The sequence below is a fragment of the Lucilia sericata genome, unplaced genomic scaffold (genome assembly GCF_015586225.1).
Source record: "Lucilia sericata isolate MDLA Ls3-8-SP2 unplaced genomic scaffold, ASM1558622v1 Contig000277F_arrow, whole genome shotgun sequence".
In the NCBI taxonomy this organism is placed as follows: domain Eukaryota; kingdom Metazoa; phylum Arthropoda; class Insecta; order Diptera; family Calliphoridae; genus Lucilia; species Lucilia sericata.
Window position 1 is genome coordinate 387,138 of NW_023994302.1, and position 14,530 is coordinate 401,667.

General features: G+C 28.0%; 1 protein-coding gene across 1 annotated transcript; it reads left to right on the forward strand.

Moving 5' to 3' along the window:
• Window positions 1–675: 675 nt before the first annotated feature.
• On the forward strand, window positions 676–5,284 carry LOC119603156. Its single transcript, XM_037955094.1, has 10 exons — window positions 676–780; window positions 2,634–2,711; window positions 2,770–2,871; window positions 2,949–3,130; window positions 3,193–3,346; window positions 4,385–4,462; window positions 4,521–4,622; window positions 4,700–4,881; window positions 4,943–5,096; window positions 5,170–5,284. Coding segments are annotated over exons 1-6 (525 nt in total). The 5' UTR covers window positions 676–773; the 3' UTR covers window positions 4,387–4,462; window positions 4,521–4,622; window positions 4,700–4,881; window positions 4,943–5,096; window positions 5,170–5,284.
• The last annotated feature ends 9,246 nt before the right edge of the window (window positions 5,285–14,530 follow it).

Genomic DNA, 14,530 nt, shown 5'->3' on the forward strand with positions numbered 1-14,530 from the left:
TGTACAAATACATATTTTATAAAAAATTATAAATCTAGTTGTAATATTAACAAACAATATTTTTATTTGTTTCATTATTTTGAAAAGTTAAAAAGAATTAAAAAAAACATCTAATTCTAAGCAATAAATTGACGTTTTAATTCCACTTTTCTTAAAACTCAAACGTTTTTTTTTCTCGAAAGAGAAAACAGTGGAATATTTTTCTATTTAAAACTCAATTACAATATTTTCAAAAGGTAATCGAGTTTGAATTTTGTCTTTAAAATCTCGATAAACTCGATTACATTTAGAATATATTATTGTAAAAAGTAAGTAAGTTTTTAATACTAAATTGATATTTTGATTTTTTATTCTCTAAAAGTAATGGAATTAATAACAATAACTTTTTCTATTAACCTATTAAGAAGGTATATAAAAAAGATGACTCTTTATTTGAGAGAAAATAGTTTTCTGTCATTTTTTTTTATATGAAATTTGACATACACATTATACTAAAGTCTGTATATAAAAAAATAAATTGTGATCAGCTGGATCTTTGTGTAAAAACTTGAATATTATATGTGCAAAGTGAGAGAGCAAAAACAAACAAAAATATACCGTTACTTTTTCTTTCAGAAACAACACAAATTTATTCTCTTTATTAAAAAACTCATTTAAAATTGTGAATTGGCTAGAGTGGACGCGTATTTTGTAATATTAAAAGTTTAAACAAATTGTGAAGTTTTTTAATAATATTCTATAATTTTACTAAGTATAAAGTGTAATCAATAATAATGTCAAGTAAGTCCCAATATTATAAAAATAAAATAAAAGATAAACTAAAAAAAATGTTTTCAATGACAGAAGAAAACAAAAAAAATAACAATGTTAGTGTACATAATTTAGGTGAAAATAATGTTAATCCTCAGACTTCAGATTTAAAGTCAAAACTGAAAACATGGGTTCAAGAATATAATCCAACAGTTGCGTCTTGCCAAAATTTATTTAAAATTTTAAGGGAAGAAAATTTGGACGTTCCTTTAAGTGTAAGTACGTTAATCAAAGCAAAGAAAACATGTTCTATAAGGACAGTTACGCCTGGACACTATGTTCACATTGGACTTTTAGTCCAAATAAATAAAATTAAACATATTTTTGGTGCTAACGTTCATGCAATTGAAATAGATATTGGTATCGATGGTCTACCTCTTTATAAGAGTTCGGGCATTGGGTTGTGGCCAATTTTAGGTAAAATTGTAGGTATGGAAGAAATTGATGCTTTTTTAATAGGCAGATATATAGGACCACACAAACCCTTAAATTTAGACAGTTACCTTCATGATTTTCTACATGAATACCAAGAATTAAATGAGGATGGAATTGATTTTGGATCTAATAAAGTTAAATGTTCCATAAGGGCCTTTATATGTGATGCGCCAGCGCGTTCTTTCGTGTGTGGTGTTAAGGGCCACATGTCTTTCAATGGATGTTCAAAATGCCATCAAATTGGTAGAAGAATAGATAACGTTAACACTTATAGTACTAAAAAGGCAACTCCGAGAACAGACGCGCAATTCACAGAAAGATTCGATCCAAATTTTCATCAATCATATTTTCTTCATTTTAAATCAATGTTGGAAGATGCAAACATAAAAATGATTACTCAATTCCCGGTTGAACCCATGCATATGTTAGACCTTGGGATAACCAAAAAAATACTAAAATTCATTTTACAAAAAAGAGTAGTTAATTTGACAAATGATCAAAAATTAGAAATGTCTGGTGTTCTTTCATCTCTATCGCCATTTATATACCAAAAGAATTTGTACGAAAGCCAAGGGGGTTTGAGGAAATATATTATTGGAAGTCCACATAATTTTGCCAATTTGTTCTTTATACCGGCATCATTGTTTTAAAGACATTTCTTCCAAAGCACTTGTACGATCACTTTGTTATTTTACACACGTCATACAGAAGTTTATTATGTCCCAATAAATTTAAACAAAATGGTCGTAAAATAGAAAAATTAATAAACGAATTTGTAACTAAATTTCCTGCATATTATGGGCCATCGAGTGTTTCTTTTAATGTACACAGTTTGCTGCATTTGGTGGAGTGCGTTGAGGAGTTTAGTGATTTAAACAGTATATCCGCATACAAATTTGAAAATTTTTTAAAAACTTTAAAGCAAAAGGTACGAATGCCAAAACATATTGGACAACAAATTTTTAATAAATTCATAGATTCTCCTATAAAGATAAGAAAGATTCACACCGGCCCAAAGTAAAGTACTTCTGGAGATATAATAGGATTTCAAACTGAAACATCATATCTCACGAATAAAGTTCCCAACAACTTATGTTTAATGAACGATAATAATTACGTATCAATAATCAGTTTTAATAGTGACCACACATTTCTTGGAAAGCCATTTTTGAATCCCCAAAACTTTTATGAAAAACCTATAAGATCTTTAGATATTGGCATTGCTTTCGTTAACATTAACAGTTATGCTTCCGTTCAAAAATACAATATTAAAGATATTTCTTCTAAAATTATGTCACTTCCTTTTGATAACAAACTCGTATTAATACCACTGTTACATTCAATTGAATAACTTAACCACTAATTATATTTTCTTATAACTTTAACAGAAAAAAATAAATCTATACAACAAAAAGCTGATGAAGATCTAACAGCCCAGGCAAAAGATTTTCTAATTGAAATTCTAAGTAAATATGCTGATGTATGAAGTAAAAATATTTACTAATTAATATATTATATTTTTAGCATTATTAAAAAAACAAAATGAATTTAATTCCCAGATCTATAATTTGTTACAACAAAGTGAGAATAACAAAAACATTTTGGCGGGAATCGAAAATTTAAAAGGTAAGTAAAGTAAAGATTACATGTAATAGTAAACATTTTTCAAAATTCTAAATATACATTTTTAATTCTAATTTCAGACACTATAGTGAATCAAAATAATATACTTACAAATGTTCTATCTAACCAAATAGTAGCACTAAATTCATCTTTTAAATCACATTTTGAACATCCAAAATATACCACACTTTTTCCGCTTTCATCAGAAAAGGATTTAAACGATTTTGAGAACATGATTAACGATGACAATAAAAGTGAAATTGTAAGTTATTTTAATATTCTATGTATTTTTTTTTTCAATTAAACATTTTAATTTTTTAATAGGTTTCGTCTATAAAACGCGTTCTGGGAAATAAAAATTTGCAAAAAGGAATTTGTAACATTATTTCCAATAAGATGTTATTGGAGTACAATATGAGAGGAATTCAAGGAAAAAAGCGATTAATGGATTACAAAGCAATTATGAATGTTATATTTTGTAAGTAAATATTAAAAAATTCTAATTTTTATTTTTTATAAATTTCTAATATTCCCGGTTGAACCCATGCATATGTTAGACCTTGGGATAACCAAAAAAATACTAAAATTCATTTTACAAAAAAGAGTAGTTAATTTGACAAATGATCAAAAATTAGAAATGTCTGGTGTTCTTTCATCTCTATCGCCATTTATATACCAAAAGAATTTGTACGAAAGCCAAGGGGGTTTGAGGAAATATATTATTGGAAGTCCACAGAATTTTGCCAATTTGTTCTTTATACCGGCATCATTGTTTTAAAGACATTTCTTCCAAAGCACTTGTACGATCACTTTGTTATTTTACACACGTCATACAGAAGTTTATTATGTCCCAATAAATTTAAACAAAATGGTCGTAAAATAGAAAAATTAATAAACGAATTTGTAACTAAATTTCCTGCATATTATGGGCCATCGAGTGTTTCTTTTAATGTACACAGTTTGCTGCATTTGGTGGAGTGCGTTGAGGAGTTTAGTGATTTAAACAGTATATCCGCATACAAATTTGAAAATTTTTTAAAAACTTTAAAGCAAAAGGTACGAATGCCAAAACATATTGGACAACAAATTTTTAATAAATTCATAGATTCTCCTATAAAGATAAGAAAGATTCACACCGGCCCAAAGTTAAGTACTTCTGGAGATATAATAGGATTTCAAACTGAAACATCATATCTCACGAATAAAGTTCCCAACAACTTATGTTTAATGAACGATAATAATTACGTATCAATAATCAGTTTTAATAGTGACCACACATTTCTTGGAAAGCCATTTTTGAATCCCCAAAACTTTTATGAAAAACCTATAAGATCTTTAGATATTGGCATTGCTTTCGTTAACATTAACAGTTATGCTTCCGTTCAAAAATACAATATTAAAGATATTTCTTCTAAAATTATGTCACTTCCTTTTGATAACAAACTCGTATTAATACCACTGTTACATTCAATTGAATAACTTAACCACTAATTATATTTTCTTATAACTTTAACAGAAAAAAATAAATCTATACAACAAAAAGCTGATGAAGATCTAACAGCCCAGGCAAAAGATTTTCTAATTGAAATTCTAAGTAAATATGCTGATGTATGAAGTAAAAATATTTACTAATTAATATATTATATTTTTAGCATTATTAAAAAAACAAAATGAATTTAATTCCCAGATCTATAATTTGTTACAACAAAGTGAGAATAACAAAAACATTTTGGCGGGAATCGAAAATTTAAAAGGTAAGTAAAGTAAAGATTACATGTAATAGTAAACATTTTTCAAAATTCTAAATATACATTTTTAATTCTAATTTCAGACACTATAGTGAATCAAAATAATATACTTACAAATGTTCTATCTAACCAAATAGTAGCACTAAATTCATCTTTTAAATCACATTTTGAACATCCAAAATATACCACACTGTTTCCGCTTTCATCAGAAAAGGATTTAAACGATTTTGAGAACATGATTAACGATGACAATAAAAGTGAAATTGTAAGTTATTTTAATATTCTATGTATTTTTTTTTCAATTAAACATTTTAATTTTTTAATAGGTTTCGTCTATAAAACGCGTTCTGGGAAATAAAAATTTGCAAAAAGGAATTTGTAACATTATTTCCAATAAGATGTTATTGGAGTACAATATGAGAGGAATTCAAGGAAAAAAGCGATTAATGGATTACAAAGCAATTATGAATGTTATATTTTGTAAGTAAATATTAAAAAATTCTAATTTTTATTTTTTATAAATTTCTAATAAATATTTTTTATATATTTTCAGTGGCAAGATCATCAGATGTAACAACGGAGATTGAATTTTTAGCAGAAATGCGGAAAGCCATTAAATTCGCTAAAAATAAGCATTTTAAGATGAATTGTTTAAAACGAAAAAGAGATAGTTTGAACGAATCAGAATGTTCTGATTAAAACTATAAAAATTAAACTTTTAAAAAGTTATACTTACATATTTATGTTATGTATTTAATTTTGATTTTTTAAAGTACTAATGTGAAAGATTGAATATTTACGTTACGTTATTAAATTTGTATTTATACTTTGTATGTAATTTTAAAGTACAAATGTGAAAGACTGTGAATATGTTTTTAGTTTTTGTATTGTTTATTTCTAATAATTTTTAATAAATTAATAAAAAAAATATATATATTAAAAACAAAAATTTAATTCTATACTTTTATAGAGAACTACTTTCTATATGAAAAATAGAAGCACTTATAAAACAAAAAAATTTTATTAGTTCTTAAATTTAAGCAAGGAAGTAGTTATAATTTTGCGAAAAGCACTATTTACTTTAAAGATAAAAGAACTACTTATTTTAAATTTTTAAGAAGTATTTCTTATTTACAAAAAGTAACTAGTTCTTACTCAAATTATGTAAATAGTTCTTAAGAATCAAATATTTTAGTCTCACGCCTTGTAAAAATCATTAAGATGGTAATCCAGTTCGGAAGTGGTTCCGCCAAAAAAGCTTAATTCCACACTCGATTACCTTTTCTCAAATTTTTTGCTGGGTTGGCTTAATATTATAGAAAATTCAAAAAGTACCTTTTGTAGAACGAAAAAGTACCAAAAAGTCCCTTTTTATAGGTTCTTACCTAGTCAAGGCCCTACATGCAAAATTGCATGTTTCTAGGTTCAATATTATAGAAACTTCAAATAGTACCTTTTGTAGATCGAAAAAGTACCAAAAGTCACCTTTTATGTGTTCTCGCCTAATCCGGGCTCTACAAACTTAATTTCATATTTTTAGCTTCAATATTACAGAAAATTCAAAAAGTAAATTTTTTAGAACGAAAACTTACCAAAAAAATCCCCTTTAATGTGTTTTCGCCTAATCCAGGCTTTACATACTTAATTTCATGTTTCTAGCCAATAACAACGTAACGTGATGTTCTTTTTTATACCCTACACCACTTTAGTGGGGAGGGTATATTGGATTTGTGCTGATGTTTGTAACGCACAATAATATTGGTCCTATACCCACCTTAAAGTATACCAATCGGCTTAGAATCATTTTCTGAGTCGATTTAGCTATGTCCGTCCGTCCGTCCGTCTGTCCGTCCATGTAAACCTTGTAATCAAACTACAGGTCGCAATTTTGAAGATAATTCAATGAAATTTGGCACATGATCTTCTATTGTCCCAGGGACGAAGCCTATTGAAAATGGTTAATATCGGTCCATTATTTCACCTAGCCGCCATACAACTGAACCCCCGAATAGGGCTTGTAAACACTGTAATCAAACTACAGGTCGCAATTTTGAAGATAATTCAATGAAATTTGGCACAAGATCTTCTATTGTCCCAGGGACGAAGTCTATTGAAAATGGTTAACATCGGTTCATTATTTCACCTAGCCCCCATACAACTGAACCCCCGAATAGGGCTTGTAAACTTTTTAAACAAACTACAGGTCACAATTTTGAATATAATTCAATGAAATTTGGCAGTTGATCTTCTATGGTACCGGAGACGAAGCCTATTGAAAATTGTTAACATCGGTCCATTTTCTCACATAGCCCCCATACAACTGAACCCCCGAATAGGGCTTGTAAACCTTTTAATCAAACTACAGGTCGCAATTTTGAAGATAATTCAATGAAATTTGGCAGATGATCTTCTATGGTACCGGAGACGAAGCCTATTGAAAATGGTTAACATCGGTCCATTATTTCACCTAGCCCCCATACAACTGAACCCGACGAATAGGGATTTTAAGTTTGTAATTATGTTTAATATACTCGTATCTCGACAAAAAGCTGCAAAACCAAGTTCTATAATAGCCTTGATGACTCTCGTGAATTTTATAATTATAGGGTATCATTTGACCATAGCTCCTATACAAACCCCCCTTCAAAATTTGACTTAAATGTCCACAATTTTATTCAGCAATAAATGGCTTAAGTATAATTCAAGGCAAGGAGAAATTCAACTTAAATGCTCTATTATGAAAACTAAATCACATTTTATTTTTGTAACAGGTGTAGGGTATTATATGGTCGGCCTCGCCCGACTATAATTTCTTACTTGTTTGCTTTGTGTTTATAAACAAGAAATCATAATAACAAAAAAATTTACGTTTGATACTGTGTTTTGTTTTTGTTTGTTTATTGCTTTGTATAAGCATGCACGAAAAATGTAATTTTTCATGAAATTTTCAGAGGTGGTTTCGGATTTTTTATGGGCCGATTGGGCTGATTTTAAATAGCGTTCTATTCGATAGAACGATAGAATTATTGAAAATTCGGATCTCGCAGATATCTGGGGTCTTCTGAAAACTTATTTCAACATACACACAGACAGACAGACGGACATGGCTAGATCGACTCCGCTATCTATAAGGATCTTGAGTATGGGCATTTTTTTTGTAATTTTTAGTAACATTTTCTCTTAAATATTAATTTATATGAGAGCGATGATGTAAATGGGATATCATCAGAATATATATTAGTTACAAGAATAACTTCTTAAAAAAAATCAAAGATAATAAATAATGATCAGTTAACGGTAAAATTTTGATTTCTTTTCATCAACATTTTAATATCACGTTCGTCACGAAAAACATGATTTATTCTTATTCCTTTTGCGTTGGTGCACAAAGTGTTTAAAATTTCGTCTGTTTTGAAATAACGGTAATGAAATCATCTGTTCTTTTTGCTGTTTATTTTCTTAACTCAGAGCTTCCAAACAAGCGAAATTTTGTTTCAATTTCTATTACGCAATGTGAAATATTTTGTATTTGCTGAAAAATGTGACCTTTCTTCGCGAGCACAAAAAATGCAACGCAGTGAAATAACAGTAAATTTATGATTTTTCTCAGGTGAAATCGTAATACAGATCGATTTACGCCAAATTTTTCACTCAAAAAAACTAACCAATTTCAAGCATGAATTCTTATCCTATAGAGCTTTAATAATAGTTCTTTTTTGATTAGATAATAATTATTACTATTATAATATTCGTATTGTATAATTTCTTCAAGAAACTTTCATTCAAAACGCAATAAAAATCATAAATTTACTGTTATTTCATTGCGTTGCATTTTTTGTGCTCGCGAAAAAAGTTCACTTTCACTTTTCGTAATAGAAATTGCCTTACAAAATTGCTTCCAGGCAAGCAGTATTTTTTGCTGTGTTATGGAATACAACAATAAAACAAATTTTGGAGTGTACTAAAATGAATTGATATAATTCTTACATAGTCCGACTCTCACATAAAGAAAATTACTCACTCACATCTACGAGTACTGTGTGAGTTCTACTCTCTTGTGAGAAATTTAAACTTGTCAAAACATTCAAAACTTTACCTTACTTTTTTGACCACTTTGAAGGACCGTACGCGAAATTGCCGTTATCCCCAAAAAACTGGAATTTTTTTAAATAGTTTTAAAGGACTTTTTACTTAAAATTTTGTTTTATTTTCTTGAACTGAAAAAAAAATATTTTTTTAATTATTGACATATCATTTTTCTTGTTGTACAATTTTAATTTACAAACAGAGTTTCAATTTTTGGTATTGAAAATCCAAACAAATTTAAAATTGTAATTTTTTATAAAACTCTGTATGTTGAGAATGCACCAACACATATACATTTTTGTTACTAATACATATTTAGACCCTTCAAACATTTAGAAGACAAAACCCTTCAAACATTTAGAAGGCAAAACTATTGCGCATCACCCCCGACGCCACGTCAGAAACACTTCTGGACGATTGTCAGACGAGAACGCACATTTTACAAAAACAAAATACATTTATTTCGAATTTTCGTCTTCTAGAAATATACTTTTAAGTTACTTCCGGATTATAGTTAGAAGAGTGCATCCATTTTGCTTAAACAAAAAACCATGACTGTTGAATTTTTTTCATCTGGAAGTATACGTTTTAGTGACTTCTGAATGAGAGTTGTATGAGAACACACATTTTACAATAACAAAATACATTGTTTCCTAATTTGTATCTTCTTGATTTGTATGTTTATGTCACTTCTGGAAGACAGTTTGAAGAGTGTTCACATTAATGTTGCATTTTATTCATCTGGAAATGTGGATTGTAGTCACTTCTGTACGATTGTCAGACGAGAGCACACATTTTACAAAAACAAAATACATTGATTTCTAGTTTTCCGTCTGGAAGTATACTTTTAGGTTACTTCCGGATGATAGTAAGAAGAGTACAAAAACAAAAAAATATAAATACTCCATTTTTTAGCGTGAACGCGAAAAAATAAAAATAAATAATGCAGAAATTTTGCTAAGTTCAGTTATGTTTTGTGTTTTGTCCAGTCATGTTCAGTTTTAATTATTCATTGTAAAACTTAAATGAGTTATTGAATAATATTGATAATATTTATAGAAAAATAGTGTAATTAATATATTGTGAATCTTAAGTAATAAAAAAAACCTATTTGACAGTGTTATGTTAAAAGTCAACTGTTAATAAACATTTAAGAAGGTTTTGTTAATTGGTGAAGTTTATTAAATATATTCCAAAAAGTAATTATCTTCAAGGATTATATAAATAAAATTAAAAAGTAAGTTGTCATATTTTACATTAAAATACTATTTTAGGAATAAGTTAACAACTCTAAACGGCTTCCATTTTCATTATTTTTAAACGAAGTCTAATATGTTTAATTAAAAATGATTTTATATTAAATTTCGTCTCTCTATTAATTGGTTTAGGAGTTATAAGCATTTAAAGACTTTTTCAAGTTGTACGTTTCGGCTTACATTTGATGAATATTGCATGAATATTTTAACCTATTTAGATTTATTTGAGTTAAAACTTAACTTTCAATATTTTTTAAACTATTTGCGCGTTTAGGTCCTGTTTCTAGATTACGTATGATCACTTTGAGCTAAAATTTTATTTGTTTTATACATAAATTATTTTTTGACTTCACTTGACACGAAATTGCCCATATAAGATATTTAATATTAAAATCAAATATTTTTAAAACCACCTTTTTTAAATACAATTTTATTAATTTTCATATAGCTTTGGATTTAATTATTCTAATTATAGGCCTTTACTAATATTCTTAAGTTTTTGAAAGTGTATAACTCCTTAATTAGAAGAGAGCATACAAAAAATAGTATTGCAGTATTAGTGTCAAAAGCAATATCCCGTTTAGGGTCGTTAAGGTGTTTCTATCGTTAATGACTGTAAATAGTTTTAAAAATAATCCATGACTTAGTAATTTCAGATTTTTATAGACGGTTTAATTCCAAGTTATTTAAAAAATGTTCATGAAAGGTAATGTTTTTATTGATTCAAAACAATAAATAAATAAATTAATTAATTTTTAATTATTTTTTTTTTTTTTTAGAAAGCAGCTAATATTGTACCCCCTATTAAAATACTTCTAACCGAATGTATGTCTTATTTCGGTTCCATTAAAAATGTCGATTATTTGCAGAAAATGTAAAAAATGGATCTGAACGTTTAAATTTCGGTGGGAAATGATCAATAGATCATAAGAGAATCCCATTTTTATTGCTTCCTAAAGTATAACAGGTAATTTCAATAAATACAAAAGTATGTACATATATTCAATATTAATTATAACATTATTTTTGTTTATTTCGTTGAAGGATTAATGCGTTCCAAAATATAACTCTTGCAATTTGATGGATTGATCATAAAATTTATGGAGAACTACAAAAATATTTTAGAGTCCAACGTTTTACAATTTTTGGAAGTATACCAGTCAACAGTTGGAATATTAATACAGATTTCCTGAAAATTATCTTATTATAAGGTAATAATTCCAAATTTTTGATACATATGTACATTAGACTGACTCACTCTGTATGGAAAGCAAAAACGTGCTTTTGTTACCCCTCTCAAAATTTACCTTGCTTTGTTTTATGATAATTCCCAAAATGTTTTAAGTCTAGCGATGACCGTTCGTGAGCTGGACCAAATTAAAAAAAAGGTATTTTGGAATTATTTTTTTTTTTAATTTTTGTTTGTTTTGAAACAAAATATCCAATACGGAGTATTGTTTAAAAGGTATTTTAAAGCAGCGTCCAATGATGTATTTATCATAAATAACCGTCTGCTTATAATTGTCATATTCCAAAATATTTAAAATTGTTAGGTTTTTCACTAAGAAAAATAAAATGTATGCACAATTTTGCAAATTAGACTTGGCTTCAAAAAACCTTTCAAATGATACCACATACTGTATATATTGTTTAAGATATGCTGTATAATTTAAAAAAAAAAATTAAAAAGGGACTTTTTTGTAACGGGTTCGGCTCACGAACGGCGATCGATAGACTTGAAATATTTTGGGAACCATTATAAAACATAACAAAGATTTTTTGAAGCTGGGTAAAATATTGAATTTTTTCTTTAAACGAATGGACAACACTTAACTGAAAATATTTTGGGTAACATCATATTACATAACAGCGAATATTTTGAGGTGGGTAACTCAAGCACCATTTTTTGTGAGTCGGTCTAATGTACATATATTACTTTTTTTAGATTAGTTGTTAAATCTGTTATTTTTTCTACTATTTTTATTTCAATTATTTCAATAAAAACTATAAAATTTCATTTTATTTAGATTTATTTTTATAGATTTTATTTTGGTGAGTATACAAATAGAAGAAGAGAAAACTCATCTTCTAGAAGACGAGAATACTCATCTTCTAGAAGAAGAGAATACTCATCTTCTAGATGAAGAGAAAACTCATCTTCTAGAAGATAAGATATGAACACTTCTAGATGATACTAAGTAGTCACTTCAAGAAGTGACTTCCTAGTTACATCTAGAAGAGTCTTTGGCAATACCTTACTTCCAAGAGTCATCTAGAAGTTTCTTCTGCGGGTCTTCCAGAAGAATCTTCCACGTTACTCTTAGACGTTCCCCAGCTCGGCATCAGTTCTTCCCGACTGGTGACAAGAATTCTTATACTTCCGCAACATCGCTGGCGAGCTTTTAGCACGTTTGGAAGTTTCATACGGGTAACTTCCGCAATAGAAAATGTTTGGAGGGAACTATTGCGCATCACCCCAGACGCCACGTCAGAAACACTTCTGGACGATTGTCAGACGAGAACGCACATTTTACAAAAACAAAATACCAGGGACTGTAAATAACAGTTATTCTGAAATTTTTAACCAAAAAAATCTCTATATTGGGGTCAACGTAGACCTATACTATTATATACCAATATACTCATATTGAAGTGCTTTTTCAGAATATATGGTGATTTGAAAAAAAACGATCTTAGCTCCACAAACAACAGTTATTTTTTAACGGAAAAATAAAAGTCTGATTGAAACAGTTAAAAAATGAGTTTTATTTTTCCGTCATAAAATAAAAATTATTTGAGGAGTTTTATTTTTTCCATCAAAAAATAAAACTCATTTGGGGACTATTATTTTTTCCGTCAAATAATTAAACAATTTTTCTTTATTTTTTTTTTTCAGTCTCTTATTTTATAGAATATATCTGATACAATATGTTTGGTTATTTATTTGTTTAATTTAACAAACATAATTTTTTCCAAATTTTCTGCGGAAAGATTTGAACGCAGGTCACTTAATACCAATTTAAGAGCAGAGAACGCTCTTTCCACGCTAACCTGTGTTGCAGGAACACACTGAACAGTTTTTGCCAATTTGTATAAGTAGGGGTAATGTATTTTTTTGCTTCCCAGAACTCAAAAAGGGACTTATCAATCGACAAGGGCCGTGGAGAAAAATTATCGATTTCATAGAAAGCTTTTTTTTCATCATCATTATCATTTTCTTCGTTTTCTTGCTCCCTATCTGATCAGTGGCAAGCTTTAGGTGTCAATTCACATAAAAGAGTTTTATTTTCTGACGGAAAAAATAAAACTCCTCAAATAAGTATTATTTTCTGAAGGAAAAAATTAAACTCCTCAAATAATTTTTATTTTATGACGGAAAAATAAAACTATTTTTTAAAAGTTTCATTTGAATTTTTATTTTTAGGTTGAAAAATAACTTTTTCAGATGCATTTTTATTTTTAAAGTCACAAAATAACTGTTATAAATTAACTTTTTTGATATAACTTATAACTGTTACGGTCCCTGCAAAATACATTGATTTCGAATTTTCGTCTTCTAGAAATATACTCTCAAGTTACTTCCGGATGATAGTTAGAAGAGTGCATCCATTTTGCTTAAACAAAAACCATGACTGTTGAATTTTCTTCATCTGGAAGTATACGTTTTAGTGACTTCTGAATAAGAGTTGGGTGAGAACACACATTTTACAATAACAAAATACATTGTTTCCTAATTTGTATCTTCTTGATTTGTTTGTTTATGTCACTTCTGGAAGACAGTTTGAAAAGTGTTCACATTAATGTTGTATTTTATTCATCTGGAAGTGTGGATTGTAGTCACTTCTGGACAATTGTCAGACTAGAGCACACATTTTACAAAAACAAAATACATTGATTTCTAGTTTTCGCCGTTTCGAAGTATACTTTTAGGTTACTTCCGGATGATAGTAAAAAGAGTACAAAAACAAAAAAATATAAAAACTCCATTTTTTAGCGTGAACGCGAAAAAAAAAAATAATGCAGAAATTTTGCTAAGTTCAGTGATGTTTTGTGTTTTGTCCAGTCATGTTCAGTTTTAATAATAATAATAATATAAATAGTGTAATAATAATAAAAAATAGTGTAATTAATATATTGTGAATCTTAAATAATAAAAAACAATATGACAGTGTTGTGTTAAAAGTCAACTGTTAATAAACATTTAAGAAGGTTATGTTAATTGGTGAAGTTTATTAAATATATAAGTACCAAAAAGTAATTATCTTCAAGGATTGTATAAATAAAATTAAAAAGTAAGTTCTCATATTCTACATTAAAATACTATTTTAGGAATAAGTTAACAACTCTAAACGGCTTCCATTTCCATTATTTTTAAACGAAGTCTAATATGTTTAATTAAAAATGTTTTTATATTATAAGCATTTAAAGACTTTTTCAAGTTGTACGTTTCGGCTTTCATTTGATGAACATTGCATTTTTAACCTATTTAGATTTATTTGAGTTAAATCTTAACTTTCAATATTTTTTAAACTATTTGCGCGTTTAGGTCCTGTTTCTAGATTATGTATGATC

Coding starts and splice junctions, on each gene's coding strand:
- LOC119603156 (XM_037955094.1), top strand. Junction 2,872..2,948: donor GGGAATCGAAAATTTAAAAG/GTAAGTAAAGTA, acceptor TTCTAATTTCAG/ACACTATAGTGAATCAAAAT. Junction 3,131..3,192: donor ATGACAATAAAAGTGAAATT/GTAAGTTATTTT, acceptor ATTTTTTAATAG/GTTTCGTCTATAAAACGCGT.